This window comes from Poecile atricapillus, chromosome 17, assembly GCF_030490865.1.
Source record: "Poecile atricapillus isolate bPoeAtr1 chromosome 17, bPoeAtr1.hap1, whole genome shotgun sequence".
Lineage (NCBI taxonomy): Eukaryota > Metazoa > Chordata > Aves > Passeriformes > Paridae > Poecile > Poecile atricapillus.
The window spans coordinates 406,932-434,377 of NC_081265.1; the positions used below are offsets into that span (position 1 = coordinate 406,932).

The 27,446-nt window shown below is 63.9% G+C and overlaps 6 protein-coding genes across 12 annotated transcripts; 3 read left to right on the top strand and 3 right to left on the bottom strand.

The window, feature by feature from the left end:
* Nucleotides 1–5: 5 nt before the first annotated feature.
* On the top strand, nucleotides 6–1,255 carry ARL16 (ADP ribosylation factor like GTPase 16). The gene is made up of 5 exons (XM_058852413.1): nucleotides 6–126; nucleotides 225–281; nucleotides 370–483; nucleotides 677–792; nucleotides 912–1,255. The coding sequence occupies exons 1-5, from the start codon at nucleotides 43–45 to the stop codon at nucleotides 1,081–1,083; spliced, it is 543 nt and encodes a 180-aa protein (XP_058708396.1). The 5' UTR covers nucleotides 6–42; the 3' UTR covers nucleotides 1,084–1,255.
* Nucleotides 1,256–1,393: 138 nt separating this feature from the next.
* Nucleotides 1,394–9,982, bottom strand: TMC6 (transmembrane channel like 6). Of its 7 annotated transcripts, none has more exons than XM_058852398.1 (20): nucleotides 9,818–9,982; nucleotides 9,050–9,243; nucleotides 8,825–8,943; nucleotides 8,395–8,526; nucleotides 8,123–8,281; nucleotides 7,902–8,007; nucleotides 7,716–7,812; nucleotides 7,372–7,626; nucleotides 6,921–7,111; nucleotides 6,702–6,840; nucleotides 6,381–6,536; nucleotides 6,017–6,192; nucleotides 5,788–5,869; nucleotides 5,377–5,474; nucleotides 5,130–5,225; nucleotides 4,903–4,978; nucleotides 4,518–4,651; nucleotides 4,020–4,196; nucleotides 3,761–3,839; nucleotides 1,394–3,629 (listed from the first exon to the last, which is right to left on the bottom strand). In XM_058852398.1, the coding sequence occupies exons 2-20, from the start codon at nucleotides 9,103–9,105 to the stop codon at nucleotides 3,558–3,560; spliced, it is 2,400 nt and encodes a 799-aa protein (XP_058708381.1). In that variant the 5' UTR covers nucleotides 9,106–9,243; nucleotides 9,818–9,982; the 3' UTR covers nucleotides 1,394–3,557. The 7 variants fall into 7 exon arrangements, with proteins under 7 accessions (XP_058708381.1, XP_058708385.1, XP_058708382.1 ...); XM_058852402.1 differs by having other exon boundaries at nucleotides 9,050–9,139; nucleotides 9,818–9,957; XM_058852399.1 differs by lacking the exon at nucleotides 9,818–9,982 and having other exon boundaries at nucleotides 1,394–3,320; nucleotides 3,551–3,629; nucleotides 9,050–9,466.
* An 11-nt stretch (nucleotides 9,983–9,993) lies between these two features.
* Nucleotides 9,994–12,208, top strand: SYNGR2 (synaptogyrin 2). The gene is made up of 4 exons (XM_058852412.1): nucleotides 9,994–10,152; nucleotides 10,296–10,533; nucleotides 10,891–11,030; nucleotides 11,131–12,208. Exons 1-4 carry the CDS (start codon nucleotides 10,048–10,050, stop codon nucleotides 11,326–11,328), a joined length of 681 nt encoding a protein of 226 aa, XP_058708395.1. The 5' UTR covers nucleotides 9,994–10,047; the 3' UTR covers nucleotides 11,329–12,208.
* Nucleotides 12,209–12,496: 288 nt separating this feature from the next.
* On the bottom strand, nucleotides 12,497–15,490 carry TK1 (thymidine kinase 1). Its single transcript, XM_058852386.1, has 7 exons — nucleotides 15,318–15,490; nucleotides 15,059–15,090; nucleotides 14,860–14,973; nucleotides 14,696–14,789; nucleotides 14,276–14,365; nucleotides 14,072–14,191; nucleotides 12,497–13,962 (listed from the first exon to the last, which is right to left on the bottom strand). The coding sequence occupies exons 1-7, from the start codon at nucleotides 15,381–15,383 to the stop codon at nucleotides 13,807–13,809; spliced, it is 672 nt and encodes a 223-aa protein (XP_058708369.1). The 5' UTR covers nucleotides 15,384–15,490; the 3' UTR covers nucleotides 12,497–13,806.
* Nucleotides 15,491–16,094: 604 nt separating this feature from the next.
* AFMID (arylformamidase) lies at nucleotides 16,095–18,941 on the top strand. Its single transcript, XM_058852578.1, has 11 exons — nucleotides 16,095–16,259; nucleotides 16,385–16,475; nucleotides 16,553–16,657; nucleotides 16,731–16,779; nucleotides 16,925–17,010; nucleotides 17,089–17,161; nucleotides 17,444–17,541; nucleotides 17,702–17,780; nucleotides 17,954–18,083; nucleotides 18,365–18,469; nucleotides 18,600–18,941. Exons 1-11 carry the CDS (start codon nucleotides 16,230–16,232, stop codon nucleotides 18,627–18,629), a joined length of 876 nt encoding a protein of 291 aa, XP_058708561.1. The 5' UTR covers nucleotides 16,095–16,229; the 3' UTR covers nucleotides 18,630–18,941.
* Nucleotides 18,942–19,356: 415 nt separating this feature from the next.
* LOC131585922 (uncharacterized) lies at nucleotides 19,357–22,876 on the bottom strand. Its single transcript, XM_058852577.1, has 7 exons — nucleotides 22,054–22,876; nucleotides 21,834–21,917; nucleotides 21,672–21,760; nucleotides 21,131–21,316; nucleotides 20,841–20,978; nucleotides 20,478–20,670; nucleotides 19,357–20,156 (listed from the first exon to the last, which is right to left on the bottom strand). Exons 1-7 carry the CDS (start codon nucleotides 22,859–22,861, stop codon nucleotides 19,819–19,821), a joined length of 1,836 nt encoding a protein of 611 aa, XP_058708560.1. The 5' UTR covers nucleotides 22,862–22,876; the 3' UTR covers nucleotides 19,357–19,818.
* Nucleotides 22,877–27,446: the final 4,570 nt, after the last annotated feature.

Genomic DNA, 27,446 nt, shown 5'->3' on the forward strand with positions numbered 1-27,446 from the left:
CTTCCGCCGGGGCGGGGCCGCTTCCGCCGGGGCGGCTCCGCCATGGCCGCCGGGCGCTCCCCGCCCACCTTCCTGCTGCTGGGGGCGGCGGGCGGCGGCAAGAGCCTCCTGGTGCGGCGGCTGCGCCATATCCGTGGGGCACCGGGCACCGGGGAGGGGCGGGCGGGGGTCGGGGTCGGGCCCCGTGCCGTTCACCGGAGCCGCTGCGTCCTTAACGGCAGGCACAGCTGAGCGCCGAGGAGCCCGCGGAGCTGGGCGAGCCCCCGGCCACCCTGCCCACGGTAGGTGCGGCCCGGCGGGGCCGAGCGGCGGCGGGACGGGCGGGGCGGGGCGGGGAGAGCCGCCGGCAGCCGGGCCCGTGTCCCGCAGGTCGGCACCAACCTGACGGACCTGCGGCTGCCGCCCACCGTGACCCTGCGGGAGCTGGGCGGCTGCATGGGCCCCATCTGGCACAGCTACTACAGCGAGTGCAGCGCTCTCCTGGTGAGCAGCACCGCGCACCGGCCCGGGGCCGCGGTCCCGGGGTACGGACGCGGGGACAGGGGCTGCCGGGGCTGGGCTCGGCCGGTCCCCTCGGTTTCGGTGGGATCTCCCTCCTCCGTGCCCTGCTCTGGCCCAGCCCGGGCCGGGGTTGCTCTCGGCACACTCGCACCCTGCTTTCCCTTCTGCCCTCCAGTTCGTGGTGGATGCCTCCAACCCCAGCCAGGTCTCCTCGTCCTGCATCCAGCTGCTCTCTGTCCTCTCTGCAGCGCCGCTCGCCTCTGTGCCCGTCCTGGTCCTCTTCAACAAGATGTGAGGAGGAGGATCAGCCGAAGGCTGTGCTTTGCTGCACTTCCCAGGATAGAGTCCCCTGAGCCGGGGCAGGGGAGCCATCGTGGCTGGCTGATGCAGCTCCCCTCTCCCCATTGCAGTGACCTGCCCTGCTACATGTCCCTGGTGGAGATGAAGTCACTGTTCCGCATGCAGGACATCGTGTCCTGTGCTACGCAGCCCATCACGATGCTGGAGACCAGCGCCCGCGATGGCACCGGCCTGACCGATGTCCTGCAGTGGCTTCGGACCACCCTCAAAGACCCCTGCTGACCCCAACCCTGCCAGCTGCCTGTGGCAGCCCTGGACAATCCTGTCACAGAAGGAGGTGGTGAAGGAGCAGCTGCCCTGCCTGGGGCTGGGAGCAGAGCCCAGGACAGTGCCTTGGGCTGCTGATGGACTGGATCCCTGTGGGACTTCACAGTAAAACTCCCACTGAACTGTCCAGGCTGGTGGCTGCCCTGTGCTCGAGGGGAAACCCTGGGCTTTTGGGGAGGGGACAAGCAGAAGCCAGAGGCCAGACCATGCTGGCACCTCCAGGCACAGGAGGGGTTCCTGCAGTGGGGCTGGGGGCTGCAGCAGCAGCTGGGGTGCGAAGCATGGGGTGGATCAGGTCCCCTGGGTTTAAGACTGAGTGCATGTGGGGCTCCTGCCAGCAGCTCTGTCTGTGTGAGCCCAGGCACAGTGGGGTGACCTTGGGGAGGGTGTGGGAGGACTGGGTGACCTGGGTGGGTGTCAGGAGCTAGGGCACAGCCTGCAGCTGCTCTCCAGCAGTCACCTAGGCTCAGGCAATCCCAGAGTGGGTCATCCCAGAGGACATGGCACAGGCTTGCATCCAGACAGTTCTGGACTATCTCCAGTGAGGAAAACACCACACCCTCTTTGGGCAGTCTGTTCCAGTGTGCCGCCATTGGCACAAGGAAGTTCTTTTTAGTTGAATATCACAGAATATTGGAGGGGACCCATCAAAATTATATTCAGGTGGAATGTCCTCTACATCAGTTTCTTCCTGTTGCTTCTTGTCCTATTGCTGGGTGCCATGGAGTAGAGCCTGGTCCATCCACTGACACCTCCCTGCTGACAGATGGTGAGGTCCCCTGTCAGTTGTTTCTCCTCAAGGCTGAACAGGCCCAGCTCCTGGAGCCTGTTCTCATTAGAGAGATGCTGCAGTCCTGTCACCGTCACTGTAGCCTCTGCTGGACCTGCTCCAGGAGTACCATGTCCCTCTTGTCCTGAGGAGCCCAGAACTGGACACAGCACTCCAGCTGTAGCCTCACAAGGGCTGAGTGGAGGAGCAGGACCACCTCCCTTGACCTGCTAGCAATGCTTTTGTTAATTCACCACAGGAAGAGGTGGGGCTGCAGAGAGAACCTGCCCTGTGCCCACACCACTAAGCAGTGTCTGTCCATGCTGGTAACTCGCCCTGTGCTCACACTGATGGCCCAGCCCAGCTGGGCAGGCAGCTGCTGCAGCCGGCAGCCCTGGTGCCAAGTCACAGGGCACTGGTGCTGCCCGTGCCTGGCACATGCCACAGCACACCCTGCCCTGTCAGTGCTGTGGCAGCTGCCATCCCAGGGCCTGCAGCTGCCAACAGCATGACATGGAGGGGAGTGAGTGGTTCTCGGTGCTGGGGGCTGCAGCCATTGCACCCTGATGGTGAGTGGCCAGTGTGGTGACAGCGGCCTTTGCTCCAGCAGGGGAGAACTGGGCTCTGCCCCAGGCAGCCCCATGGGAAAGCAGCTGGTGCCAAGGAGCCCGAGCACACCCTGACACTGCTGCTGAGTCACCACCACCAGTAGCACTGACAAACCAACCCTACCTGCCTGCTTCCAGCCCAACAGGTCCTGACACCAGCCAGAGCACTCCTGCACAGCAGCACTTTAATGGGCTAGGTCAGCTTGAGCCCACAGGGTCCCTGCCCAGCCCAGCATTAGGCATCATGGTGATTCTTCCAAGTCTGTCCCACCATCCAGCACAGTGAGTGCAGGGCTGCTGGGGGTGGCCCAGTGACCTTGTTTGTGGGACTGGAATCAGCCAGCTGCTCTCCTGCTGAGCCAGGCACTGGGCTGGAGCTGGGTCCGTGCCTGGCAGCTCCTGGCTCCATGCTTGCTGTCCCTAGGCAGTGTGAAGGTGGTTGTGGAGAAAGCTCCATGGTCCCCAAAGGATTCAGAAAACAGCCCAGGCACACGGGCAGGAGGGAGAGCTGAAGTAGTGAGCCCCCACGGAGCAGGGGTGTGCTGGGCAGGCAGTCCTGCCTGGAGCTGTGTCCTGGGGTGTGACAGCAGCCCTGCTTCCGTGCCTACTGCATCCCAGCAGCTCCAGGCATCAGAAGCACCTGCACCCCTGTGATGCAGCATTCCCAGTGACATGGCCCAATGGGTCCTTGGCCTTGGCAGGAGGGGAGGATCTTCCCCAGCACTCCATGGTCCCCCAGCTTCCAGTGCTGACAGATTCAGTCCCAGCTGCAAGCAGAGTCGGTTCCATCCCATTCTTTCCTGCGGAGTTTCACACTAGGAGGACAGAGTGCCTAAGATCCCAAATGGGAGAGGGGACTCCTAGGTGTCATCTCTCTCTGGGCCCTTGTTCCAGACTTGCCTCCATCCTCCTCCCTGTCCCTGGGCCTCAGTAACACTGAGGATTGTGCATCCCTTGGGACAGGCAGAGGAGCATCCGTGCTCAGCACAGCTGAGCTCTGGGTGCCCTGGCAGTCCCTTCCCACTGCCCTTCATGCTGGCCTCACCTGGGACTCAGAAACGTCTGTGTCTCTGCTCATAAACGGAGTGGAGCTTCTGAATGAGAAATACCTTATCTTCCCCTTCCTGCAACATCAGAGACTGCAGTGAGCAGCAGTGGGGTGGCTGAGTGGCAGCACTGCTGGGGCCAGAGCCTGAATTGGCAGTGCTGGGACTGGGCCAGGCTGTGGGGACAGGCAGGGGCAGCGCTCACGCACGTTGGCAATCTGGTCCTGGAGCAGGCAGATGACCCTCTGGCGGCCTCTTACCACCTGGATGTTGAAGTAGATCACAGCTCTGCAACGACAGCAGGGATGGTGGCAGCCAGGCAGGAAGCTGAGGGACACTGCTCCTGGCACTGAGACTGGGCACAGGGGTCTGGAGTGACACCTTGGCTCCCAGCCCCGCTCACAGCTGTGACAGCAGGACCCTCAAAGCGGGCCCAGGGCGCAGCCTTGGGCTCAGCTCCATACTCACATCAGGGCCACAGACATGAAGAACAGGAGGCTGGTGTTCTCCAACAGATGCTGGTAGAACCAGGTAAACCAGGTGATATTGGGGTTGGACTTCTCCAGCACCAGCACCCAGCTCTTCCCTGACTTGTAGATGGTTTCCAGCCCCCGGAAGGGACCGCAGGTTTCTGATGGCTGCACCCTGAGCAAACAGACAGCAGGGCGTTCAGAGCAATGGGCAGCCCAGCAGCTACAGGCCCCAGCTCAGGGCACTGCCTGTCTCAGATGTCCAGCCCTCCAGGGACCCAGCCTCACTGTGCCTGGCATCCCCAGGGCTGGGCAAGGGAGTCCTCATCCCTGCCTCCTGCACCAGCAACAGCTGGAGAAAGTGAGCACAGGCCAGCAGCTGGGAGGCAGCTCCCTTGCTGCAGCTGGGGGATGCCAGGGACAGGGGCCATGGTCTCCCCAAACCCTCCTTCTCCAGGCAGCCAGGGGTCCTGTGCCCTGAGCCATGGGAACTCACGACCAGATGGTGTAGGAGAGGAAGGCAGCTGCACCCAGGAAGGAGGGGAAGCACAGCAGAGTGATGAACATGGTGCTCATACGCGATGCTTGCCAGGGCTTGCTGGGGGACTGGCAGTTCCGCATCAGGCTGGTCTGTGGATAGGGAGCAGTGTCCTGTGGGCTGTCAACCCCTGGAGAGCAGTCTGCACCCTGCTGTCCCCTCCCTCCCACCCCCTGGGAGCAGAGTGAGCTCACTGACATCCTGTCCCCAGAAACTTCCGCTCAGCCCCACAAGGACGAGGCTGCTCCAAGTGGCACCACTGCTGCAGCAGAGGCTGATGGTGACACGGCATAGCATCCCTGCAGTTTCACCCCATGGGGAGCTGCAGGGGGGGATATCACACCTTTTTGATATAGAACAACAGCAGGAGCTTCAGCATCTGCACAGCTGGCAGGAGCGGAGCGAAGAGAATGCCCAGCCTGGGAGCACAGGAAAGATGAGCTTGCCTGGGTCTGAGCCCCAGGGGACACAGTCGTGGGCACAGCTACAGCACCCACAGGGCTCCTGGGGACTACAAGGCATTTCATTTGCTAGCAGAGAAAGGAGCCACACCAGGCAGAAACATCTCACCAGGTCAGAGTCTGCCCATAGATCAGCTCCAGCACATTTCGGGCGATATCAAACTCCGGCCTCTGCTTTGTCTTCAGCCTCTTCTCCAGAATTAGCCTGGGTAGAAGTGGAACTCTGCTCCCACATGCCTGGGGGGACTTCACACCCCACCTTCCCCCTCTGATGGTAGCAGAGCCTGGGTGCACCAGAGAGCTGTGACCATGCAGGGATGCCACACTGGCAGGGGAACATGTCTTGGGGTACATACCTCCAGATCAGCTCCCCGAAGAGTGTGTCCAGCAAGGTGAATATGAAATCCATCACCATGAAGCGATACAGGTCCTGCCCCACACAGGTCTCCCAGCACTGGGGAGACAATCAAGTGTGGCATAGAATCACAGAATGGTTTGGGTTGGGAGGAACCCTAAAGCTCATCTCTTTCCCCGTCCTGCCATGGGCAGAGATATCCTTCCACTAGACCAGGTTGCTCTGATTCCTGTCCAACATGGCCTTTAAAAGCTCCAGGAATGGAGCACCTACATCTTCTCTGGAAACCTATGCCAGAGCCTCACCACTGTCACAGGGAAGAATTTCTTCCTTGGTATCTAATAGAGAAGATGCCACCAGCTGCTTGCACAACCCCATGCTCAGCCCAGCCCTCCATGGCAGTGATGCTGACCTCCTCTGTCGAGCAGGTAACGCCCCGGCTGAGCCACTGGTAGCACAGCAGGATGAGAACCATTGTCTTCAGAGTGAGGTTCCTGGGGAGCAGGAGCAGTACCAGAAGTCCCTGAGCCCAGGGGAGGAGGGCCAAGCCCCACAGATGGGGTGCCTGGCTCCAAAGCCTTCCTGCCTGCCATAGGTGCAGGTGCAGAAGGCTCCCTCCACCACAGCCCCAGCCAGCCCACCTGATGACTGCCACGTAGACCTGTGTCACCGGGGAGTCCTGCTTCTCCCACATGGCCAGCAAGTTGTACAGGTGGGGCATCAAGGCATTGAGGAGGGACACCACAAGGGGCATGACCAGCAGAATGGCTTCTTGCTGCCATCTGCCACTGCCCTGTGCTTGTTGCTCCTGCTGAACCTGGTGAGCAGGTACCGGGGTGAGTGCACAGCTGTTGGCAGCCAGGTGTGGCGTCCTTGGGGAGAGCAGCAACTGCCCAGGCCAGGAGCAGAGCTGCAACAGGGCAGTCCCTGCCTCTCTCCCCAGTATCCCAGCCCTGTCCCTCCAACCCCAGGGCAGGGGATCCCAGGGCAAGAGGCAGCACTCACCATGTGCATGTGCTCTGAGAAGTAGTGCACGGCCAGCACGCAGCCTGACACGGAGGCCAGGGCCAGGACCCAGGCCAGCAGCACTACGATGCAGTGGCCCAGGCACTGGCAGCGGCTCTGCGTGTGGGAACGGGAGCGCTGCTCCACCAGCAGCTCCTGCAAGAGAGCAGTGGCACAGCTGCCAAACCCACTTTGGGTCTGGAGCAAGGCTTCGTCCCACCGCAGCGCAGTGGGACCCAGAGAGCTGATGGCCAAGGCACTAGTGCAAGGTTGGGCTCTGGGGTGTTTTGGGTTAGGGTTAGCATCGCCCAGCTCCTCCACCTTCAACTGGGTGCAGATGTTCTCACACTGCAGCTTCACCGAGCGCCTCTGGATCACCTTGAAGTCCCAGGCACAGAAGACTTTGATGGCCAAGTCCCCTGTGGAGCTTCCCACGCTCTCCCGAAAAGAGCGGGACACACTGCAGCGAGGTGAAGGGCATTAGGGATTGGGGCTGGGTGAAGGGGAAGGCTGGCAGTGCCACAGGTGCTGCTGACCCACCTGTACACCAGCAGGATGCAGGTGACAAGGAAGGAGACCCCAACACTGAACAGGTAGGCCAGTGGCAAGTTGTATGGGAGCAGGGGGACTGCGAGGGGGCAGACGCTGCCCTTGGGACTGGAGGTGCAGGGCTCATTCAGGGTGACGTTGCTGTAGTAGCCGTAGTAGAGCAGTGAGTGCGTGAAGTAGCCCTGCAGGAAAGCACACGATGGGCCCCACGGTGACCTCGGCAGGGCTCACAGCCTCCTGCTTAGCCTGGCACCTCTGTGCCAGCCTCAGGGACGCAGAGCCTCGGGCTGGGGCAGCACCACGTCGTGCACCCACAGCACTGCTGGTCCTGGGGCCCAGGCTGTGTGAGGGCAAGAACTGGGGTATTATTACAGTGGGAAAGCAGGGCTGCCCCCCAGGCTTGGAGCAGCCTCTGGCCTGGGGGTGCCCGGGCCATGCTTACCGCTCCCGTGAGGAGCTCGAGGCCAGTGAAGGGCTGGGGGCTGACCGATGCAGGGGGGTACACGGCCTGCATGACCACCACAAAGGCCAGGAGGATGAAGAATGAAAAGAAGTTCAACATAAGGAGGGTCTTGAGGAAGAGGAAGTAGCAGAGGACACTGGAGCCAAAGCGGCCACCAATCTGCTTCAGGGCATAGTGCCAGGGCTGCGCAGTGCGGAGCAGGGAGAGGAGCCGGTACCAGAGACCTCGGCAGCCCTGGGGAGAGGAAAATGGGGAGAGCAGTGGGGCTGGAGCCTGCACTGGAGCCCTCACAGCCTCTGTGCAGACCTGCGCCCCTGACTTACGAGGACGATGCAGACCCTGGACCAACCACAGGGTGAGGAGGGGGCCCAGTGATGGGTGCGCTGCCTCAGGGGGCCCCTCTGCCCGCTCAGCTGCCGCCTGCCCAGAAGAGAGGGGTGTCAGAGGGTACCACAGGTCCTGGGACAGCTCTGGTTGTGGGAATCTGGCACTGGTGGAAAGGGTCCTACCGGAGGATGCGTTTCTCCGCCAGGCTGAGGGGCATGGTGAGCAGCATGTGGCTGCACTGGCTGGGTGAGAGGCTCAGCAGCTCCTTCACCAGCAGACGCCGCTTCTCTGGGGCACAAGGGGCTCAGTGGGACACAGCCGGCCAGGTCATGGCATGCCTGTCCCTAACCCAGTGTAGGGACAGTGGCCAGCATTGCCTTCTCACAGTCTGGGGGACTCTCACCTTCCAGCGTGGCCCTGGTGGGGTCAGTCTCCAGGTCGTACTGGCGCAGGCTGGGCCGTGCTGCACGGCAGAGCTGCTGCAGGGGTGGGCGGCTGCTCCGGCGCCGCAGCCGGGCCGTGCGGTTGCAGTACTGGGAGATGATGGCCCCAAGGTTGCGGCCTGTGGATCCAAGCAGAGCAGGGCTTGGGAGGCTGTGGGAGAGCAGGGCAGGCACGAGAGCTCTCCAAGGGGTCTGGGACCTGGGGAAGACTGGGAAAGGGGGTGGCACCTACCGATGGTGCGGCTGGGCATGCTGGCCAAAATCTGCAGGGAGGCAGAGGAGTAGCTGGGGTGCTCCTCACCTCGCCCAGGCTCTGGCCAGGTCACGGCAGAGGCATCTGGAGTAGCCAAGCGGGCTGGGGACTCTGAGAAAGGGAAGGCAGGATGCAGAGAGCCCATGGCTCATCCCTGCTGCCCTGCCCCAGCACGTAGGCTAGATGTGTGCTCTTCCCAGAGTATCCCCTTCTCCAGGGATGCTTTCTGTGTCCCCAAGATCCGGTCTGCCCTGGACTGCCCTGCTCTGCACTGGCCAAGGCATCAGCAGGCTGCTATAAATGCTCAGACCACAGCATTGATGTGTGACACAGCTGGCCCAGGCAGAGGGATGGCCCTGGGCACACACACTGTCCCCAGCCTGCCCTGGCTGAGGCTGCTGCGCTTTACCTCTGCCCCTCTCCTGCAACTCCAGCTCCAGCCCTGCCTCGATCAAGCTGCTCTGCTCCAGGATGAGCTGGTGGAATGAGGTGTGCAGGGCTCTCTCGTTGTCCGGACTGGGCTCCTGGCTGCAGGAACACGGGGACATGGTGGCACGAACACCCGGTGCCTGCAGGTGGTCCCTGGGATGCAGCTCCCGGGCCACGGCAGGGCAGCGGGGAGGATGACGCTCACCCATCGCTCTCGGTGCCCTCGGGGACGTGGAGGGTGATGGAGGGCGGCTGGGACATCCTGCGAGGCCGAGCGGGTCCCCCTGCGCGGGCCCTGCCGTGGCGAACAGACGGGCGCACTGGTCCCGGCCCCGGCAGCCCCCGCTGACCCGGCTCCCCCGGCTGCGGGGCCGCGGGACGGGGATGGAGCCGGAGCCGCTGCAGGGGACAGGCGGGAGCGGGGCTAAACCGGGACTAACCCCGGCTCCAGCCCAACCGGGCGTCAGGAAGGACGAGAGGGCGGATGGGGCGGTACCGCCCTCGAGCGGGTTCCGCCCGCCGTCCCGGGACCCTTCGGGTCAGGCACGAAGCCTCCGAGCGCCAGTCCCGGCTCGGCTCGGGCCCGGAGCGGCCCTAAGAGGACACATCGGAGCAAAGACCCCCGTGCCCCGCGCCGTGTTCCCCCGCCCAGTGCCGCCTCCTTCCTCCCCTGCTCTCCCTCCTCCACCGCCCTCGGGCTCCGCAGCTCCCCGGGCGGGCTAAGGCTGCCTGGGGCAAGCGGCCGCCCCGGGGCTCCCCGTCAGGCCCCGCTCGCCCCGACACCGGGAACCGACGGGACGCTCCCGGGCGCTCCCGCTGTCCGGGCGTGGCTCGCGTGGGTGCGGATCTGCGGGGAAGGAGGGGGCTCCCGAGCCCTGTCCGTCCCGTCCCATCCTTCTCGCCGCCTCCCGGTACCGGGTGGGGGCGGCGGGACCCCCACAAAAGCCCCCCGTTTCCCCGTGGCTGCGCTCACCGGGGCCTGTCGGCGGCCGAGACGTGGGGCCGGCGCTCCCCGTTCCCCGTTCCACCGGGGCGGAAGGAGGGACGGAGCGGGCCACCGGGACACGGTGCGGGACCAGCGCGGCGCTCCGTGCCCGGGCGGGGGAGCCGCTGTTCCGCCGGACCGAGCCCGCCTGTCCCGCCCCGGCCCGCCAGGCCCGGCCCTCCGGGGGCGGCGCCGCGCAGGAGCGGCGGCGGAGCGCGATGGAGGGCGGCGGAGGCGCCTACGGGGCGGCCAAGGCCGGCGGTGCCTTCGACCTGGTCCGCTTCGTGCAGCAGCCGCAGGTGCTGGCGCGGATCGTCAGCGCGGTGAGTGGGGCGGGACGGCAGAGCCCCGCCGGGACGGCGTCCCCCGCCGCAGGCCGCTGCCCCTCGGCCGCCGGGACGGGCAGCCCCCAAAGGGCTCCCCCCGGCCTCGGTGCCGCCCACCGGACATCGGCTCCGCCCCGCAGGTCTTCGCCCTGATCGTGTTCGCCTGCCTGGTCGGGGATGGCTACACGAGCCGGGCCGAGGACCCCCGGCTCTTCTGCATCTTCAACCACAACGAGGACGCCTGTCGCTACGGCATCGGCATCGGCGTCCTCGCCTTCCTCGCCTGCATCTTCTTCTTCATGGTGGACGTCTATTTCCCCCAGATCAGCAACACTACCGACCGCAAGTACCTGGTCCTGGCCGACCTCGGCTTCTCAGGTACCGGGGCGGCGGGGCAGGGCTGTGCCTGCTGTCGCTGCCACAATGGCCGCCTTGTCCGTGACGTGGCTGCCGGTGCCTGGCGAAGGGAGTCGCTCCCGTCTGGCGTGCTGCCCGCGGGCCACGCGCTGCTGCTGCTGCTGCTGCTCATGCTGATGCTCATGCTGATGCTCATGCTGATGCTCATGCTGATGCTGCTGCTGCTGCTTCTGCCGCTGCTGCTGCTGCTTCTGCCGCTGCTGCTCAGTGCCCGAGGATTGCCTGCGCCAGCCTGCACGGTGGAGCAGGGTCTGGCCCCGGGACTGCCCAGGGGCAGCGGGACCAGCCCTGGCCCCTCATGCCACTTCCCCCCCACAGGTCTCTGGACCTTCCTGTGGTTCATCGGCTTCTGTTTCTTGACCAACCAGTGGTCCTGGACACGGGCCGAGGATGTGTACATCGGAGCGGACTCTGCCCGTGCTGCCATCACCTTCAGCTTCTTCTCCATCTTCTCCTGGGTGAGTGAACCGCTCTGCCCCACTTGTGGGGAGTGCAGAGGGGCTCCCTCAACTCCACAGCCTGGAATGGCCTTAATGCTCTGCCTCCTTCTCTCTGCAGGGACTCCTGCTCACCTTCGCTCACAAGAGGTACAAAATGGGGGTGGAGGACTTTGCTCAAAGCTATGCCGACCCCAGCCCGGAGGTTTCGGCTCCCTACTCCAGCTATCCCAACATCAGCCATGAGAGCTACCAGCAGCCACCCTTCACGCACACAGCGGATGCCCCGGAGGGTTATCAGCCACCACCAGTGTACTGAGCCCTGGCTGGCGCCCGCAGGACAGCTGTACCAGTGCAATTCCTTCCGCGGGGTGGGGGGTCTGGGACTTGGAGGGGACAGTGGGGTGGGAGGGTGACGGCTGCTTTTTTGAAGGTGACTGGGCCTCTTCAGGGGGTGCAGGAGGGGCTTCTGCCTGGTCCCAGAGCTGAGATCCTCACTGGAGGGTCCAGAGCCCAGTGTGTGGTGGGTGATTTGCAGCTGCTGAGTGAGCACTGAGTGAGCTGCAGGAGGCTGGGTGTGTGGGAGGCCTTGACATGTACGAGCCTTTGCTTTGGCTGTGGTGCCTTGGTGGTGGGATGCAGTTCACAGCACTGACCCTGGCTCTGCCCTGTGACTGTTGCCCTGGCCCATCCTGTCTCCTGTGCCTTCCAGCCCTGCTGGCTGCATTCCCCCAAGTGCCATCTCTCACTGCCCTAGCACAGCCAGGCCCAGCTCCTGCCTGTGCTGCCTTTCTGTGCCTTCCCCCATGGGCTGCTTCTGGGTGAGCTGTTGCCAAAGCCCCCTCTTCTCTTGCCTGATGCCGTGCTGTGCCTTCCCCCAGCCTGCTCTGAGCTTGGCTAATGCAGTTTGGGGTCTGTGGGAGCAGTGAGCACTGAGAGCCCTCAGCAGGGCTGTGGCTGAGGACAGTCCTGGAGCACTTTCTTTCCCTTGTGTGCCTGCCTGAGTGCTGCCTCTGCTGCTGTTTGGCTGAGCTCCTGCACCCCGGCCGCAGCAGGAGCCTGCGGGCCGTTCTCTCAGGTTGTGTTTGCTGCTGTGCTGTGGTAAAGCTGTTCCTGGCAGCCGTGTGGGCCATCACTGCTGGGGCCAGTGTTCAAGTAGTTGTCACTGTAGGGTTGAAATAAACTTTTTCACCAAGCCACCATGTGAGCCACCAAGTGCCTTTTGTCTCAGGGGAAGCAGACGAGGCTCCTGCCTTCTGCCCCCGTGGGCTGGGGGTGTCAGGTGGGGCACTGCAGCCCCTGCCAGCTGCTGTGCTGCTCTCAGCACATTTGTGCTGGTGCCTATTTTTAGGCCACCCTCCTCATGCTCCCTGATCTGAGAGCAGCCCTCCCACCCTGTGACTGCTGCAGTCACCAGCCCATGCTGTCTCACTGCTCATGGCCAGGAAGACTTAGCAGAACACTCTGGTAGAAAATACACACACAGGTTCATTAAGTTATTTATTAACCTAAAGCAGCAGCAGCACCTTCCCCAGCCCGGGGGAAAAGCCCAGGCCTGGCAATCAAGTGCTTGTGAGTACAGTTATTCTCACCTGTAACATGGGGGAAGCAGGGACAGTTCAGGCAGCTCTTGGAGCCTTCCAGGGCAGAGCAAACAGCAATCCTGGACTCAAATGCATCACCAGAACAAAGAGCTACCACTCAGAGCCTGTGGATGCTGGCTTCCCAAAAAAACACTTTTGCAGGGAATAAGGAAGCAACAACCTTCCAGAATCTGAGTCAAACAAAAAAGCAAAAGAATTCTTCAGTCAGCTTAGAGCAGACTAAGAGATTGAGCCTTGAGAATTTTGGAGGCTGAGGAGGGAGCAAGAGCCATGACTAGAATGGAGAAGCAGCTCCTCAGAGAGCCCCTTTACCAAGCAGGTGGATCTTCCCTGGAATAATTGTCCAAATCTTGGTAGATGAAACTCTGAGCCTCCAAACCCCTCAAAGGTAACATAGCACCAAAGTGGCAGCACCAGCCCTGAACCTGAGAAAAACTGCCCTGAAGTTGGAGAAGGCTCTTCCCTGGACCAGTTCCTCCAAAGGAATCTGTCAGACCCTGCTAGAACACAGCCAGCCCTTTGAGGTTCAACACCTCAGAAGAGTCAGCTGCTAGGCTTCCTTCACCTGTTTCAACAAAAAATCAACAGGGCAGTAACACTCGTGAGCATGCTGGCAGAGGGTTTGGGGGCCTGCCCAGGCCTGGGCTGCCAGGTGTGTCAGTTTAAAAGCTGTGTCACAACTCTGTGACAAGGGACAAGTTACCGCAGACTGTTAAGAAAGGAAACTAAAAATTGCATTTAAAATACTAGGAGCTGTACATTGTCTTGAGAAACCCGGAATTTAGCAACAGCACACAAGAGAAGGGCTGCACTCACAGGCACCAGAAGCAGCACCAGTGCCAGCCCAAGCATGCTTCGGCCACTGGGAGAGCTGGCCAGGGCCACTGTGAGTGGCAGAAGAGCTGCAGGAGTGCTGTGGCTGGGCTCGACGTGCAGAGCCCCAGGGCCCGTGTGTGGCAGCATCAGTAACTGCTTGTCTCTTTCCTTGTTCTGAGATGGGAACTCACTCAAGCCAGGCTTTTGCTTCAGCTTCCACCAGCATCAGGTTTGGTGGATCCTCAGTTGCGGTGCTGGCGCAGGGAGGTTGGGTAGGGAGGGCTGAGGCGCTGGACAGTTTGCTAAAGTAGAGAGAGGCAGACCCGGTGCCCACGAGCCACAGAACTGAGCTCCCTTCCCCTCCATTTTCCTAGCAGTCAAGTGAAGATCTTCCGAGGGGCAGCTGTCTCCAGCTGCCTCAGGCCCAGGGGCACGTTCTCCTTGTTCTCTGGCCCGGCCTGCCGGGGTCGCTTGTGGAAGTAGCAGGCTCGGCACACAGAATGGTACTTGTCAGCTCCTCCAATCACTTCAACCTGGCAGGGAAATTTGGGGAGTGACTGCAGAGCCCAGCTCCCTGGAGGGAGTCTCTCTGTACCAGCTGGACTGGCAAGGTGAAACAGTTTCTGTTCCAAGGTGACTCACCTCCTGCTCTGCTCCCAGCCTCTTGGTGTAGGAGGCCTCCCGGAAGCACTCCATGCACACAGCGTTCAGCTTCACCACGCTCTCCGCCAGCGGCACCAGGTTCAGGATGCTCCCAAAGGCCTGCGCGAGACAACAGGGAAGATGCTGCCGGGTGGGTTCCACGAGGGACCCAAAGCAGTTGCTGAACCAAAATGACTGTTTTACCTTCCTCTGGAAAGTCCCATCCAGAGCAGCAACAATGATGGTTTTCCCAGTGTTTGCCATTGTCTCGCAGAACTCCACAATATCTGGGAACTGGAGGGGGTACAGGCACATTGTAAAGAAGGATGGGGGCAGCACTTGGATCCAGATTCCACAGTGCGTGCCCAGACAGCAGCACCAGGAACAAGGAAAATCAGAGCCATGTGCCCTGTCTGTGAAATGGGCTCCAGTCCCACCCTCCTGTCTGCAGGGACTATAGGGAAGGAGGGTTTCACTAAAAGCACAGGCCACATGGATCAAACTGCCCCAAGGCATTATTTCCCACCCTCTCCTACAAAGGATGCAGACCCTGGTCTGCACAGGGTGTACCGAGGAGTCTGTGTCTGTCAGAGCCCAGCAAACCCACCCCAGCCGTGCACTTACGAACTGGCCCTCATCGATGCCGATGACGGCGGCAGCCAGCGCCTCCTGGTAAACGTCCTTGAGGAGCCCGGCAGGCAGGGCCTCCATGGTGCTCCTGTGGGCAGGGAGGGAGTGAGCCGGACAGCCCCGTGGAACTGGGGTGTCCTCCTGCCCCGGGAACTCACTTGTCGTGTGTGGAGACCCCAGAAGAGCTGTAGCGCGTGTCCTTGGCATATTTCACCAGCAGACACCGGTACTGGGCGAGCTGGAACCGCCGCACTCGCCGCATGAGTTCCGTGCTGCAAGACACGGTGTCAGCGGGCCTGGGCCTGGGCCCGCCGCCTTGCCGGGACCCCCACCCTGCGCCTCCCGCTCCGCGCCTACCTCTTTCCGGAGAACATGGGCCCGAAGATCACCTAAGAGCAGAACGATGGGGTCAGAACAGCAGTCAATGGGACGCTCCGGCTCCACCCAGTGCCGGTGGGGCCCCCTGGCCCCGCAGCCCCCTCAGCCCGGTACGGTACCTATATCTGTCCCCCAGCCCGATGCGCGGCAGCGTTGCCGTACCTGCATGTGCTCCCACACCGGTGCCCCAGGGTGGCAGCTGTATCTGCCCCCAGCCCGTGCTCGGGTGACACCGTACCTGTATCTGCCCGCGGGGGCGGCTTGGGGAGCCGGGGTGGACACCGGGCACCGTCAGGCAGTTCATGGCGGACTGGCGGACTGAGCCCGCGCGCGCCGCTCCGGCGCGGCCCCGTCAACCAACCGGAGGAGGCCTCTCCCCCGCGCGCCGCCGCGCTAGCCAATCGTGAGGGGACCTGCGCCCCCGCGCGCCGGCACCGCCCAATGGGCTTGAGGGCGCCAAAATTTTTATTTTTCCCTGCCCGCCGGCTCCGCCCCCGGTCCCGAGTGGCCAATGGGAGGAGGCCCCGCCCCCTGGCTCTGGCCTCGCCTCCACGGCCTGGCCCCGCCCCCTGGCTCGAGACTCGCCTCCGTGGCGGCCAATGGGAGCGGGTCTGCCCGCCCCCGCTCGGGCCCCGCCCCCCACCGGGCCCCGCCCCCTCTCGGGCCCCGCCCCTCGGCGGGCGCCGGCCCCGGGATTGGCCCCGGGAACGGCCCCGGGATCGGCCCCGGGAGCGGCCTCGGGATCGGCACCGGGAGCGGCCCCGGGATCGGCCCCGGGAGCGGCACCGGGATCGGCCCCGGGAGCGGCACCGGGAGCGGCCCCGGGATCGGCACCGGGATCGGCCCCGGGAACGGCCCCGGGAGCGGCCTCGGGATCGGCACCGGGAGCGGCCCCGGGATCGGCACCGGGATCGGCACCGGGAGCGGCCCCGGGAGCGGCCCCGGGAACGGCACCGGGAGCGGCACCGGGAGCGGCACCGGGATCGGCACCGGGAGCGGCCCCGGGAGCGGCACCGGGAGCGGCCCCGGGATCGGCACGGGGATCGGCCCCGGGATCGGCCCCGGGATCGGCCCCGGGAACGGCACCGGGAGCGGCACCGGGAGCGGCACCGGGATCGGCACCGGGAGCGGCCCCGGGAGCGGCCGCACCATGGGAGGGTGGCGGGATATGTCCACGGAGGTAGGGGCCCCGAGGCAGAACCCGCGGGTGGGCAGAGCGCGGTTCTCGTCCGGGCCGCCGGTTGGGGGCTTTCGCGCGGCCCCCGGCGGCGCTGGCCCCGCCGCATCCCCGTTGTCTCCCCGCAGGCGCTGGAGGACCAGTACTCTCCCAGTCACTGGTCCCCCCGCCTCGACCGGGACACCATCATCGACGCCCACGTCGCGGTGATGGCGGCAGGTGGGGAACGTGCGGCGCCGGGAGAGGGGCTGCGCTCGGTGCCACGGGCCCGTGCTCCACCGCCTCCCCTCCCGCAGGAACCGAACGGGCTCGGGCCAGCGCGCAGACCTCGCTGCACGTCCCCTATGGCCACGGGGACGGGGAGAAGCTGGACATCTATTTTCCCACGGACCCTTCTGAAAGTGAGTGGCGGGGGTGGCGGGGACCGGAGTGGACACGGTGCAGACCCGGCTCATCCCCCGCTGTGCTGCGCAGCCTTCCCGGTTCTCGTCTACATCCACGGCGGATACTGGCAGTGCTTGAGGTGAGAGACTCCTCGGGAAGGGACCCCTCACCAACTCTTGCTGACCCCTTCTCCTGGCACTGGGACTCGCTCTGGGTACACGGGTCTGACCGGTCCCCAGCTGGCCCTGCGGTTCCCGCAGCCTGACAGCATCTCTGTCCCCCAGTAAGGACCATTCGGGGTTTGCAGCCCCCCCGCTGGTGTCGCAGGGAGTGGCAGTGGTGGCGGTGGGGTACGACATAGCCCCTAAAGGTAGGTGCTGCCCTGCAGAGGCTGCAGCTGCCTGCGTAGCCCAGTGCCCTCCAACCCTGCCCTTTGTCCTCTGCTTAGGCCACATGGACACCATGGTGCTGCAGGTGCGCCGCAGCCTCGTCTTCCTGGTGGAGCGGTACCCCAGGATCAGGTGGGTGGTTCCCAGGTCGGGGGGTGGTCTGTGAGACTGGCTGGGGGGACAAACACAGCCTGCAGTGGGACAAAGGTTTTGGCACCTCGATCCAAGCACTGGGCAGTGCCTGTGGCCACAATCCCGTCACTGCATGAGGCAGCAGCCAACAGATTGGGAAACATCTGAGCTGACACATTCGAGCTGTGCCACCTCCTCTGCACGGAGTAAAGTGTACCTGAGGGTCCCTAGGTGCCCCTCTCAGTCGCTCCCTCCTACCGGCCCGCTGCTCCTTCCTTTCAGAGGCATTTACTTGTGCGGACACTCGGCAGGGGCCCACCTGGCAGCCATGGTGCTGTCCACAGACTGGACGGAATTCCAAGTGGTGCCAGATATCAAAGGTAATGTTGCCATGTCCCAGAAGAGGGTTGGGAGAAGAACTGGTCTCCACACCTGGGACAAGGCTGTGGGGCTGTGCAGCCCCAGCTGATTCTGAGGTCCCCAGGGCTGTGGGAGCCAGCCAGGCTGCAGCTCCTCACCTGCCAGTGCCTCTGCCTCCAGGAGCAGTGCTGGTGAGCGGCGTGTATGACCTGGAGCCCATCCTGCACACCTATGTGAATGATGCTCTTAACATGAGCCGGTGAGCCCACACGCTCTGGGGACAGCCACAGGGACAGAGCACAGGCAGGCGAACGTCAGTGGCTCTGCAGCCACCCTGCCCCTGTGCCTGCCCCAGCTGGTGAGTCCAATTGATGGCACGGGTGCTCCTGGAGCAAAGGGCTGTGTGAGCTGCCACCGGTGTGACTCCTGCAGGGAGGTGGCCCAGAGGAACAGCCCCATGAGACATGTCACCCCAGCAGAGCCAGCAGCCTGTGAGGTGCTCGTGGCTGTGGCCCAGCACGACTCCCCAGAGTTCCGCAGGCAATCACAGGAGTACAGCCAGGTGAGCACCCGGCAGTTGCAGGACTAAAGCCAGGTGAGCATCAGGCGGTCGCAGGAGCGTGGCCAGGTGAGCTCCAGCAGCACCCTGCTCAGTTCTGGTGGCGACACTGCTCCAGGCAGCCCTCACCAACTTGCCCAACCAGGAAGAAAAGCTTCTGTGCTGAACCAGAGCAGTTTCTGGCTCACCAGAGGACACCAATCCTTGCTAGGACATTATTCCTGCTGCTTGTCCAGGGCATGTGGAGTTTGGGGCCCATCCTGCCGGCACTGCTCTCTCCACAGGCCCTGCGTGCAGCCGGCTGGTCTGTCTCTCTGCTGGATCTGGCTGGTGTGGATCACTTTGACGTCATTGAGAAGCTGTCAGAGGACAGCTATGTCCTCACCCAGGTAGGCGGTGAGTGAGGACGTAGTGAGTGACACAGGAGGGCTGTGCCAAGGCGGGTCAGGTGGGCTGCCACCTCCCTGCGGGGAGGTGCAGGGTCAGGGGCTTTTCACGGGGTTTGGCTTCTCATCCCAGGTGATTCTGAACATGATTTCAAGAGCATGATGGCATGTCAGGAGTAAACAGATGGGGACCATGGCCCTGTGTGGTGGCAACAGGCATCTGGATCCGGCTGCCTGCTGCCTCCTCAGTCTAACACAGGGCAACCACTGTGTCAGACCCACACCATGCCCTCTCTGCACAGCCCAGCCTCTGCCCCTTCCCTGCCTGCTGGAGTGCAGGGGACTGAGGGCTGCAAGGCTCTGTCTGGGCAGCTGGGTCATGAAGTTTGTTCCCTCAGTGCCCTTTAAACTGCACATTGACAATACAAAATAAAATGAGAATTACCACTGCCTGGGGTAGTGCTTCCAAGGGAGCCAGTGAGTGCACACCCAAAGCAACTGCTGCTGAGAGAATCCCTTCTTCCAGTGCAGAGTTCTGGGCCTTGCTGACCCAGAACATGACAGGGAAGCCTGGGGAGCCCACCTGCTGCTGTGGGACAGAGTGACATAAGCCTTTGTGAATAGGAATGACAGAGCCATCTGGGCCAGGCTGGGCTCATGCTCCTGGGACAGTCCTGGCCTGACAAAAACCTTGGCACTGCTGTGCAGCAACCCTGATCTGTGGCTGAGATGCTTCCATGTCCTCAGGAGCATTTGTCCCTCTGCTGGGACCTTGGCTGTGATGATGTACCTGCTACAGAGCAAGGAAAAGAGCACATTTGAGGGGAAACACCCTTCACAGCTACAGTACCTACACAGTACCTAACTATCGCTGTTGGACATGAAATGATTCACATGGACACAGCTCAATGTGTGATAGGAAAAAGAGTGCAATTTATTCTGTGGTTTCAGTATTTATAGATTCTTGACAATGACCAGAGATTAGATAGTTAGGTTACCACCTTCCCAATCACACTGGTCGTGAGAAATGACCATCAAAAGACATCTCTTTAATGAAATGTATAAACATCTATGTTTATAGTTACTTGCCTGGGAAAGCAGCTAGAAACCATAAAAACAAGATCAAAAGGCTTAATTCTCAGGGCGACACCTAACTACAGTAAAATGTGTTTATTTTGTGCACTGACTGCTTCAAGGGCTGGGGTCTCTGCTAGGCTGGGCTCACATTGGTTTGTCAGGCTGCCTGTGAGGGCTGATGTGACCGCTGGGAACACATCTGGAGCACAAAGGGGCTGGTCCCAGTCCTTGCTTTGAGCTGCCCAACTGCTGCAGCTGCGGGGCTGGCAGGATGTTCAGGCTCCCCCAGTGCCCGGAGACATCGGATGCAGTCCCAAGGCCAGTTCCTCCTGGCACTTCCTGGCCACAAATTCCAGCTTTCTCCTTGCGAGCTCGGTGTCACGGTCCGAGATGTCGCGGTGCCAGACAGCGCGCACAGTCCGTGCTGACCAGGGGAGCAGCAAGACGCTGACAGCCTGCCCAGTCTCAGCCACCTCCTCCTCGCTGACGGCACGCAGGCGCTCGCAGAGCTCAGCGGGGGACGGCCAGGCCCCCTGGACATTTACCATCACGATGTTGGTCTCCACCGCTGCCAGGTTGATGGACAAGAGGGGAGAGTCCAGCACATGGATACCTGCGGGAGGCCGAGGTGGTGCAAACCCACTGCCCAGCTACCTGGAAGAGACTACCTGCCCCAGCCCCACCCCAGGTTCTGGATGAAGGAGAGCCTTTTCTCCCCCCGTGTGGTACAGGGTCACTGAGCACAGCACAGGGACAGTCACAGCATGATCCTGGCACTTCAGCCAGGTGAGGATCCCAACAGCATCCTCACCTGGCTGGAGACGGAGTGCGGCCATCCAGAGATGGTGCCCAAGCCACTAGTACTGTGTATTGCTGTTACTGGCAGTGCCAGGTGTGCTGTTACATCCCAGCACACTCAGGGAACCCGAGGTACCTTCTGCAAAGCGCCGGGCGTTGGTGTGGTCTCTGTGAAGCGTCGCCTCCGCGCGCTGCAGCCCGAGGCGGGCAGCAGCCGCCAGCACTCCCGCCTGCCGCATGCCCCCGCCCAGCAGCTTCCGCACACGCCAGGCCTCGGTGACAAACTCCCTGCACCCTGCCAACACCGCACCAGCCGGGGCACCCAGGCCCTGCAGAACCACCAGCGGGGTCACTCCAGCTGTCCCAGGGCACCTGCCCCTCAGGGGTTGGGGCCCAGCCTGCCAGGTGTGTTCTTAGCTCAACACCTGCAAACAAGGGCCAAGGTCTGGCTTGTGCCAGCCCCTGCCAGCCCTGGGGACCCCTCCCCACACAAGCAGACCTTGGAGAAGCAGAGTGACACAGAGTCACAGTGCTGGGCAATCTGAGCTGGCTCCACACCCTGGGCCACTGCTGCATTCATCAGTCGTGCGCCGTCCATGTGCACCCGCAGCCCGTAACGGTCAGCGAGCCCACGGACCTGGGAGTCAGAGGGACAGCTGGTTTGGGAGGGACCCCTGGGGCATCTGGTGCTGCCACAAGCCGTGCTCCGAGCTCCAGTGTCCCCGCAGTGCCACTGTGCAGCTGCCCACGCCAGGCAGGATTGTGCCAGCACCATCTGCGGGCTCTCACCTGCCTGAGATAGGTGAGGGGCAGTGCCCGGCCCCCTGCCGAGCTGTGCGTGTTCTCCAGGCAGATGAGCTCAGGGCGCGGGTGGTACCGGCTGCCGTGGGCCTCACGGATGGTCAGCTCCAGCTGGTCCAGGTCAAATGTGCCATTCGGCAGATCTGGCAGTGCCTGGGAGTGCACACCGGCGACCTGTGCCCGGGCAGGGGACAGCATGGAGCTGAGAGGGCACAGTGCTGGTGCACAGGGGCTCCAGTCCTCTGTCCTCTCCATCGGGTGTGTACAGCCCCCACTCGTGCTGCAGCCCGTGGATTGGGACAATAATCCAGGTGATGCTCTGGATGCGGATCCTCCGCCTGGCCCGGCCCTGGCAGCCAGAGGAGGGCAGCACGCGGCTGTCCTCCTGCCCTGCGCGCACCAGTGCCACCAGTGCCACCGTGCCACCGTGCCACCAGTGCCACCAGTGCCACCGTGCCACCAGTGCCACCAGTGCCACCGTGCCACCGTGCCACCAGTGCCACCGTGCCACCGTGCCCGCCGCTCTCACCTGCGCGGCCCCGCCGTGCTCGTAGAGGTGCAGGTGGCTGTCCTGGCCCAGGAACAGCTGAGCCCCCCTGCGCTGGCAGTGGCACATCACTGGGAGAGAAGGGCCGTGAGGGAGGGGGCCAAGGGCAGCATCCCACAGGCTGGAGTGCAGCCCCGGACTCACCGGCGATGAGATTTGCCATGGTGGCCGTGGGCACGAAGAGAGCCGATTCCGTTCCCAGAGTCGCCGCGGCCAAGCGCTGCAGCTCTGCGGGGCGACACGGGTGTCCCGGGGGCTGGCGCTGGGCAGGCCCAGCGGCTCGGGGACCCCACAGGTTCCGGCTGCCCCCGCGTCGGGGGCTTGCAGGCAGGGACCCCTCGGGAGGCCCGTCCCCTCCACCCACCGTTCACTGCCGGGTCCTCCCCGTAGTCGTCGTCGCCCACGGCGGCGCGGGCCATGGCGCGGCGCATCCCCGCGCACGGCCGGGTCACCGTGTCGCTCCGCAGGTCCACGGCGAGCGGCCCCGCGGCGGGACCCCGCGGCTGCGTCCCCCCCGGCACCCCCCGGGGCCCGGGCAGCCACCGCCGCCGCAGCACCGCCCGCATCGCCGGCACCGCCTCCCGTGAGTGCTGCCGGGCGGGGGCGGGACCGCCCGTCCCGGGAACGGGGCCCGCACACTCGGGGCGGGCACGGGGCAGCGGCTCCTGCACGGGAACGCCGTCCCTACAAGCCCCCCATCCCTCCATCCCCTCCCTCTGGCGCTGGGAACGCGGGCGGGGGCCGCCCCGGCCCTGCCCTGTCCTGCGGCCCCTCGCTTTGCCAGGATCCCCGTCCCGGCTGTCCGACGGAAGGGAGCGCCAGGGGCATCCTCCAGAGTCTTTCCGTGGCTGAGCAGGAATCGCTCCCGTCCCCTGAGGCCGCTGCCAGCAGGGCTGGCACGGACGGGGTCGTGTGGCCGCTGGGAGCGGCTCCGGCTGCCCTGGCTGGCAGCAGCCACCGTGCAGTGCCATGGCACCGCAGGTGGGCTGGCACTGCAGCGGCGCTCTGGGATCTCTGGGATCTCTGGGCAGCTCCACAGACCTCTGCCTGCTCTGAGAGGACCCATCAGCCTCTTGGCAGAAATGCCCACTGCCCCTCAGCAGGAGGACATGTGTCCAAAGCAGCAGCGAGACCCCCTCACGGCCCCCGTCGGGCTGGACCAGCCGGACCATAGTCACTGCTGCTAGCACGGTGGGGACACCACGCTGCAGCACCCAGCTCCTCTCCTGGCGTTTGCAGGGGATCAGTAGGACAGGTGCATTAAGGTGCCTCTTCCCCTCAGCCCCTGCCCACCAGTGGTGCCGTGCTCCAGCCACCTATGCCATGCTGCTGCCTTCTCCCTCCCTCCCTCCCTCCCTCTGCCACGTGTCCCCCCAGCCTCGGCCACCCCAAGTCCCGTATCCTGAGCCCCCTGCACTCCCCTGGTACCTGCTCTGCCCGTACCCCTGCCTGTGCCCCTGTCCATGGAGCCCCCTCCCTCACTATTGCCGGTCACCCCCCGCGCTGCCAGCCCCGCAGATGAGTGAGCCATAAACAGTCCTTCATGAGATGTTTTTCACACGCAGGGCCACATGTTAACAGTTTTTCTTTATTTACTGCCTCCATTTCCTCTTTGTTCCAGGAACTTGTCCTCCAACTTCAAGCTGCTCATGATTAGGCAAAAAGGCCTCTAATCTCCCCGATCTGATTTACCGTCACTGAGAGCAGACGCTTCCCGTTACTGGCCCTGGACCTGGGAGCATGGACAGCTGAGCTGTGCCGGCTGCTGAGCCCAGGCGAGCCTCCCCAAAGCTGCCCCGCCACACACCGCCTTCCCGGCAGCTTCCTCTTCCAGTAAGCGCTGGGCAGTGCAGCCAGTCATGCCGCAGGTGAAGGGCTGGGGGAAGAGCAGGACTGTGGGGCCCTAGGCCAGGGATCCCCCCCTCCACCTGGGGTGGCTGCTGTAGGGCAGGGCAGGCTTTGGAGCCGCTTTCTCTGCCCAGGACGGCCGGGTGGCTGGAGTATCTCTCAGCATGACCTTCCCAGCCACTCACCCATCCACTCCCATGGCACCTGATGGGGTGGCTGATTGCCCTGGTGTGCCCAAAGCTGACAGGTAGCTCAAGGGTCTGCTGTGGGCAGCCCCCCAGACCAGACAGGGTCCGCAGCCAAGCAGGAGCTCCTTCACTGGGCAGCAGCCACAGCTTCTGCAGGACCGTGCAGTGTGGCTGGGTGTCTTCCACAGAGCTCCTTGTCTTTCAGCCCGGTGCCTTTCCCTGGGACTTTGGTCTGGGACCTGCCTTGGGGGTCCCCCTTGCTACAAGCACCCACAGAGCTACCCCTGCGTGTGACCCAGCAGGGCCACGGTGGGACCTGGACCAGGGAAGCGCTTGTGGCCTTACGTGGAGCGGCTGAGCTGAGGCGGCGGGAGCTGGGCAGCGGGTGGGCAGTGCCAGCATCTGGCCACGGGCTTGGCTGGCAGCTGAGGACCAGCAGGGGCCTCACCCAGGACCAGACTGCACCATAGGACTGCAGTCACCACCTGGCCACACCAGCTCCTGTGCTGGCCTAAGCCCCTGCCCCGCTGGGCTCAGCTCCTGCTCCAGTCGTGCCTCCCCAGGGCTAAAATTAGCAGCTGAGGCCTGGCTGGGGAGCCGGGAGTGGAGCCCAGATCCCACCGCGGAGGATCGGGTTTCCCCCCTCCCTACCACAGGCCTGGCAACCACAGGGGCCGATTCCCGGAGCTGGGCCCCCCCTGCTACCAGCCCCACTGGCAGCCCCGTCCCGAGCCTGCCCAGCCCAGCCGCTTCATCTGCACGTCCCCAGCGCTGAGCCCTGGCGCATCCCGGCTGCAGGAGGCTCGGGAGGGGCTGTGGGATGGGGGAACACGCTGCTGTAGCTCCCGGGGCATCACCGGGCTCTGGCTGAGCCCCCATCCCCTGGCACATGTGGTTGCCGGGGACAGGCTGGCAATGGGCTCTGCCTCCTAAGCAGAGCCGGTGGCTGCGGCCATGGAGCCGTCAGTGGCCCAGGCAATGCCCTGGGGGTCTTGTGCTGGGTGCCAAGGGCTGACTCAGGACCTGGCAGTGACCATAATATGCTCGCCATGAGCTCGGGGTGTTTTCCTGTCGGGCTGCCTTAGTCCTGCGGCCACACTGTCCATGCTGCCCGCGCTGCTCACCCTGTCTGCCCTTTGGGCTCCGCGGCTCGTCCCAGCCGGGTGGCACTGGCCCTGCCCGTTCTGGAGAGCCCCACTCCCACCCGGGCCGAGGCAGCTGCCGCCCCCCGAGGGACCTGAGACACGGAGCCGAGCAGTTCCCTGCGGCCGGGAACGGCAGCGCGACGCCCGGGAGCGCCGGGAGCGCTGGCTCCGGGCTCAGCCGGTCCCGGTCCCGGTGACATGTCCTGAGTTGCGGCACACGGCGCCGGCCGAGCTTCGGCCCGGGACAGACCCGCGACGGACACAGTCCCGGGGCTGGCGGGGCCGTGTCCGGTGCGGGAGCCGCGGGCTGCCCCAGCGAGTGTCCGTGGGAGCCCCGCACGGGCGGCTCCCGGGGCCCGGTGGCCGCGTGGTCCCGGCCGGTGCCCCGTCCCCAGCCTGCGAGGCCGCGGCTGCCCCCCCTCCGCCGGCAGCGACTTTTCCAGTAAAACCGCCGCAGAGATCCCGGCTTCCCGACAGGCCCGGCCTCCGCGCCGGGGGGGCGCCGGCCGCCCTTAACCCTTCCCGGCCCGGCCGGCCGCTTCTTCCAGCCCGGGACCCGCCGGGTTCTGCCCGCCCGGCCCGGCTCGGCGGCTCCGGGGACCTGCGGGGGACTCTGCCCGCCTGGCCCGGGCGGCGATGGCCCCGCTGCCCGGGGTCCCGGAGGAGCCAGTGCGGGGGCAGCCTGACCCGTTCTGCACCGGGACACACCGGGACACACTGGGACACACCGGGACACACCGGGACAGATCCCTCGTGGGCTCCGGCAGTGCCGGGAAGGGCCCCCCAGCCCATCGTGCCCCCCATACCGAGGGTTTCCCTTCTCAGGGTGCACCTGAACAGGGGTTGTTCTGCGGAGCAGACGGAACATCCCAAGGGCCAAGAAGCCGGAGAACCGTCAGGGGAAAAGCCCCTCTGTACGGGGTACCCCAGTGCGGGCTGCATGGGGAGGGAGCAGCCGGGGGTCCCTGGGAGAGCCCTGGTGCTGGGGGAGCTCTGGGGCACCCTGGCAGAGCGCTGGAGCCTGTCACGGCTAAAGGCTGGGGAGCCGGGAGTGGAGCTTAACCTTAACCTTAACATCCCTGCTCCAGCGCTCCGCGGGGACGCTCTGGCCCGGTGGGCAGACCCGGGGATGGCCAGGCACCGGGGGTCCGTGCCGAGAGCTGTGCCGGGCCGTCCCCGCAGGGCCCTGCCTGCCACCAGCTGCTACACTGGCTGAGCCAGGGCTGAGGTAAGTGCTCTAATTGTTTTCTCTGTGGCCCGAGATGAATAATTGAGAGGTCTTTGAGGAGAATTAATTAGCCCGTTTATTGGCAGTAAATGCTTTTCTCCCGATGATGAAATAGATCCTGAGCCACACGTGGAGCAGGCAGATGCAGGTCATTGATGCTGCTCTGGAGCATGTCGGTGCCAGGTCCACAGGCCAGCCGTGCTGGTGTCCCGTGCCCACTCTGGACAGGCTCACGGGTTCTGGCTCCCACGGCCTCCCGCGCTGCCCGGGGTGCCCGGAGCTCGCTGCACCCATGGCCAGCACTTTGTGTGGGGAACCTGCTGTTGGTGGGAGCAGGGGGCACTGAGGGGAAGGACGGGTTCTGCGGGAAGCCCTCTGCCCTCATCATGCCCATGTAGCTTCCTGCTTCCCCCCAGCTCGCATCCCATCCTGGGGTTCCCTCCCTGTCAGACCCTCATACGTCCCATCCCGTTCTCCTGAATGCCAGGGTGGTGTCAATTTGGGGCTTGTAGCCTGCACCTCCTCCTCACATCTTCCTCTTCCTCCTTCTCCCCTGGGCATGGGGTGAAGAGCCTTGCATGGCCAGAAACGCTTAAACAAGGATTTCCTTGTTGCTGCATGAGCTGTTTGCCTTCTCCCGGGCCAGCCGTTAATGAGGTTTGGCAGGAGGCACTGTCAGCCCCAGCCATTGGATTTCTATAAATCAGCCTGGAGCTGATGTGTGGGGCTGGGATGGAGCTGCTCGATCTTGGTGCATGGGGCTTCAGCTTGTGTGTCCTGGGAGCCCCTCAGGGAGTGGATCCTGGCATGGCAGAGAGGGGCAGGGGCTGAGAGGGACAAGGGGGCTGCTTCCCACCAGGCAGGTCAGGGCAGACACTTCACGCATTTCCAGGAATGGCAGAAAGTGCAAATTGAAAAATAAAATAAAGCAGCTTCCTATGGCTGAGGTGCTTTGTCCTGGTCTTTCCCACATGCCCAGGTTTCTGGCCAAGACTCAGAGAAGCTGTTGGGTGCCCTGAATTGGGATGATGATCCTGCCCTGCCTTGGCATAGGGGCTGTGGCTGTGTGTCCCCGGGCAGCCTCAGGCAGACAAAGTGGGGCAGGCAAACCATCCAAATGCTTGCCCTGGGAAGCATTTGCTGCTTCCTCTTGCTGGGAAGCAATGCCACAGGGGCAGACCTGGCATGTGGGCCCTTTGCTCCGAACCTGTGGTGGCAGATGTGGTGGCTGTCACTGGCACAGGGACTCTGCCAGAGCTGCAGGTCCTGTGGTCTGTGGACTGCAAGGCTGCCCCGTCCCCCGGGGGACACAGGCCATGCCCATCCAGGAACACCTGAAGTGTAGCAG

Coding starts and splice junctions, on each gene's coding strand:
- ARL16 (XM_058852413.1), top strand. CDS start 43: ATGGCCGCCGGGCGCTCCCCGCCCACCTTCCTGCTGCTGGGGGCGGCG. Junction 282..369: donor CCCCGGCCACCCTGCCCACG/GTAGGTGCGGCC, acceptor CGTGTCCCGCAG/GTCGGCACCAACCTGACGGA. Junction 484..676: donor GCGAGTGCAGCGCTCTCCTG/GTGAGCAGCACC, acceptor TCTGCCCTCCAG/TTCGTGGTGGATGCCTCCAA.
- TMC6 (XM_058852398.1), bottom strand. CDS start 9,105: ATGTCCCAGCCGCCCTCCATCACCCTCCACGTCCCCGAGGGCACCGAG. Junction 6,841..6,920: donor TGCATCCTGCTGGTGTACAG/GTGGGTCAGCAG, acceptor ACCTCGCTGCAG/TGTGTCCCGCTCTTTTCGGG. Junction 4,197..4,517: donor CTCTCCTACACCATCTGGTC/GTGAGTTCCCAT, acceptor CTGTTTGCTCAG/GGTGCAGCCATCAGAAACCT.
- SYNGR2 (XM_058852412.1), top strand. CDS start 10,048: ATGGAGGGCGGCGGAGGCGCCTACGGGGCGGCCAAGGCCGGCGGTGCC. Junction 10,153..10,295: donor TGGCGCGGATCGTCAGCGCG/GTGAGTGGGGCG, acceptor TCCGCCCCGCAG/GTCTTCGCCCTGATCGTGTT. Junction 10,534..10,890: donor GGCCGACCTCGGCTTCTCAG/GTACCGGGGCGG, acceptor TCCCCCCCACAG/GTCTCTGGACCTTCCTGTGG.
- TK1 (XM_058852386.1), bottom strand. CDS start 15,383: ATGAACTGCCTGACGGTGCCCGGTGTCCACCCCGGCTCCCCAAGCCGC. Junction 14,974..15,058: donor CCCATGTTCTCCGGAAAGAG/GTAGGCGCGGAG, acceptor CGTGTCTTGCAG/CACGGAACTCATGCGGCGAG. Junction 14,366..14,695: donor GCATCGATGAGGGCCAGTTC/GTAAGTGCACGG, acceptor TACCCCCTCCAG/TTCCCAGATATTGTGGAGTT.
- AFMID (XM_058852578.1), top strand. CDS start 16,230: ATGGGAGGGTGGCGGGATATGTCCACGGAG. Junction 17,011..17,088: donor GTACGACATAGCCCCTAAAG/GTAGGTGCTGCC, acceptor TCCTCTGCTTAG/GCCACATGGACACCATGGTG. Junction 18,084..18,364: donor AATCACAGGAGTACAGCCAG/GTGAGCACCCGG, acceptor CTCTCTCCACAG/GCCCTGCGTGCAGCCGGCTG.
- LOC131585922 (XM_058852577.1), bottom strand. CDS start 22,861: ATGGTCCGGCTGGTCCAGCCCGACGGGGGCCGTGAGGGGGTCTCGCTG. Junction 21,761..21,833: donor CATGGCAAATCTCATCGCCG/GTGAGTCCGGGG, acceptor CTTCTCTCCCAG/TGATGTGCCACTGCCAGCGC. Junction 21,317..21,671: donor AGCACGGCGGGGCCGCGCAG/GTGAGAGCGGCG, acceptor GCCCGGGCACAG/GTCGCCGGTGTGCACTCCCA.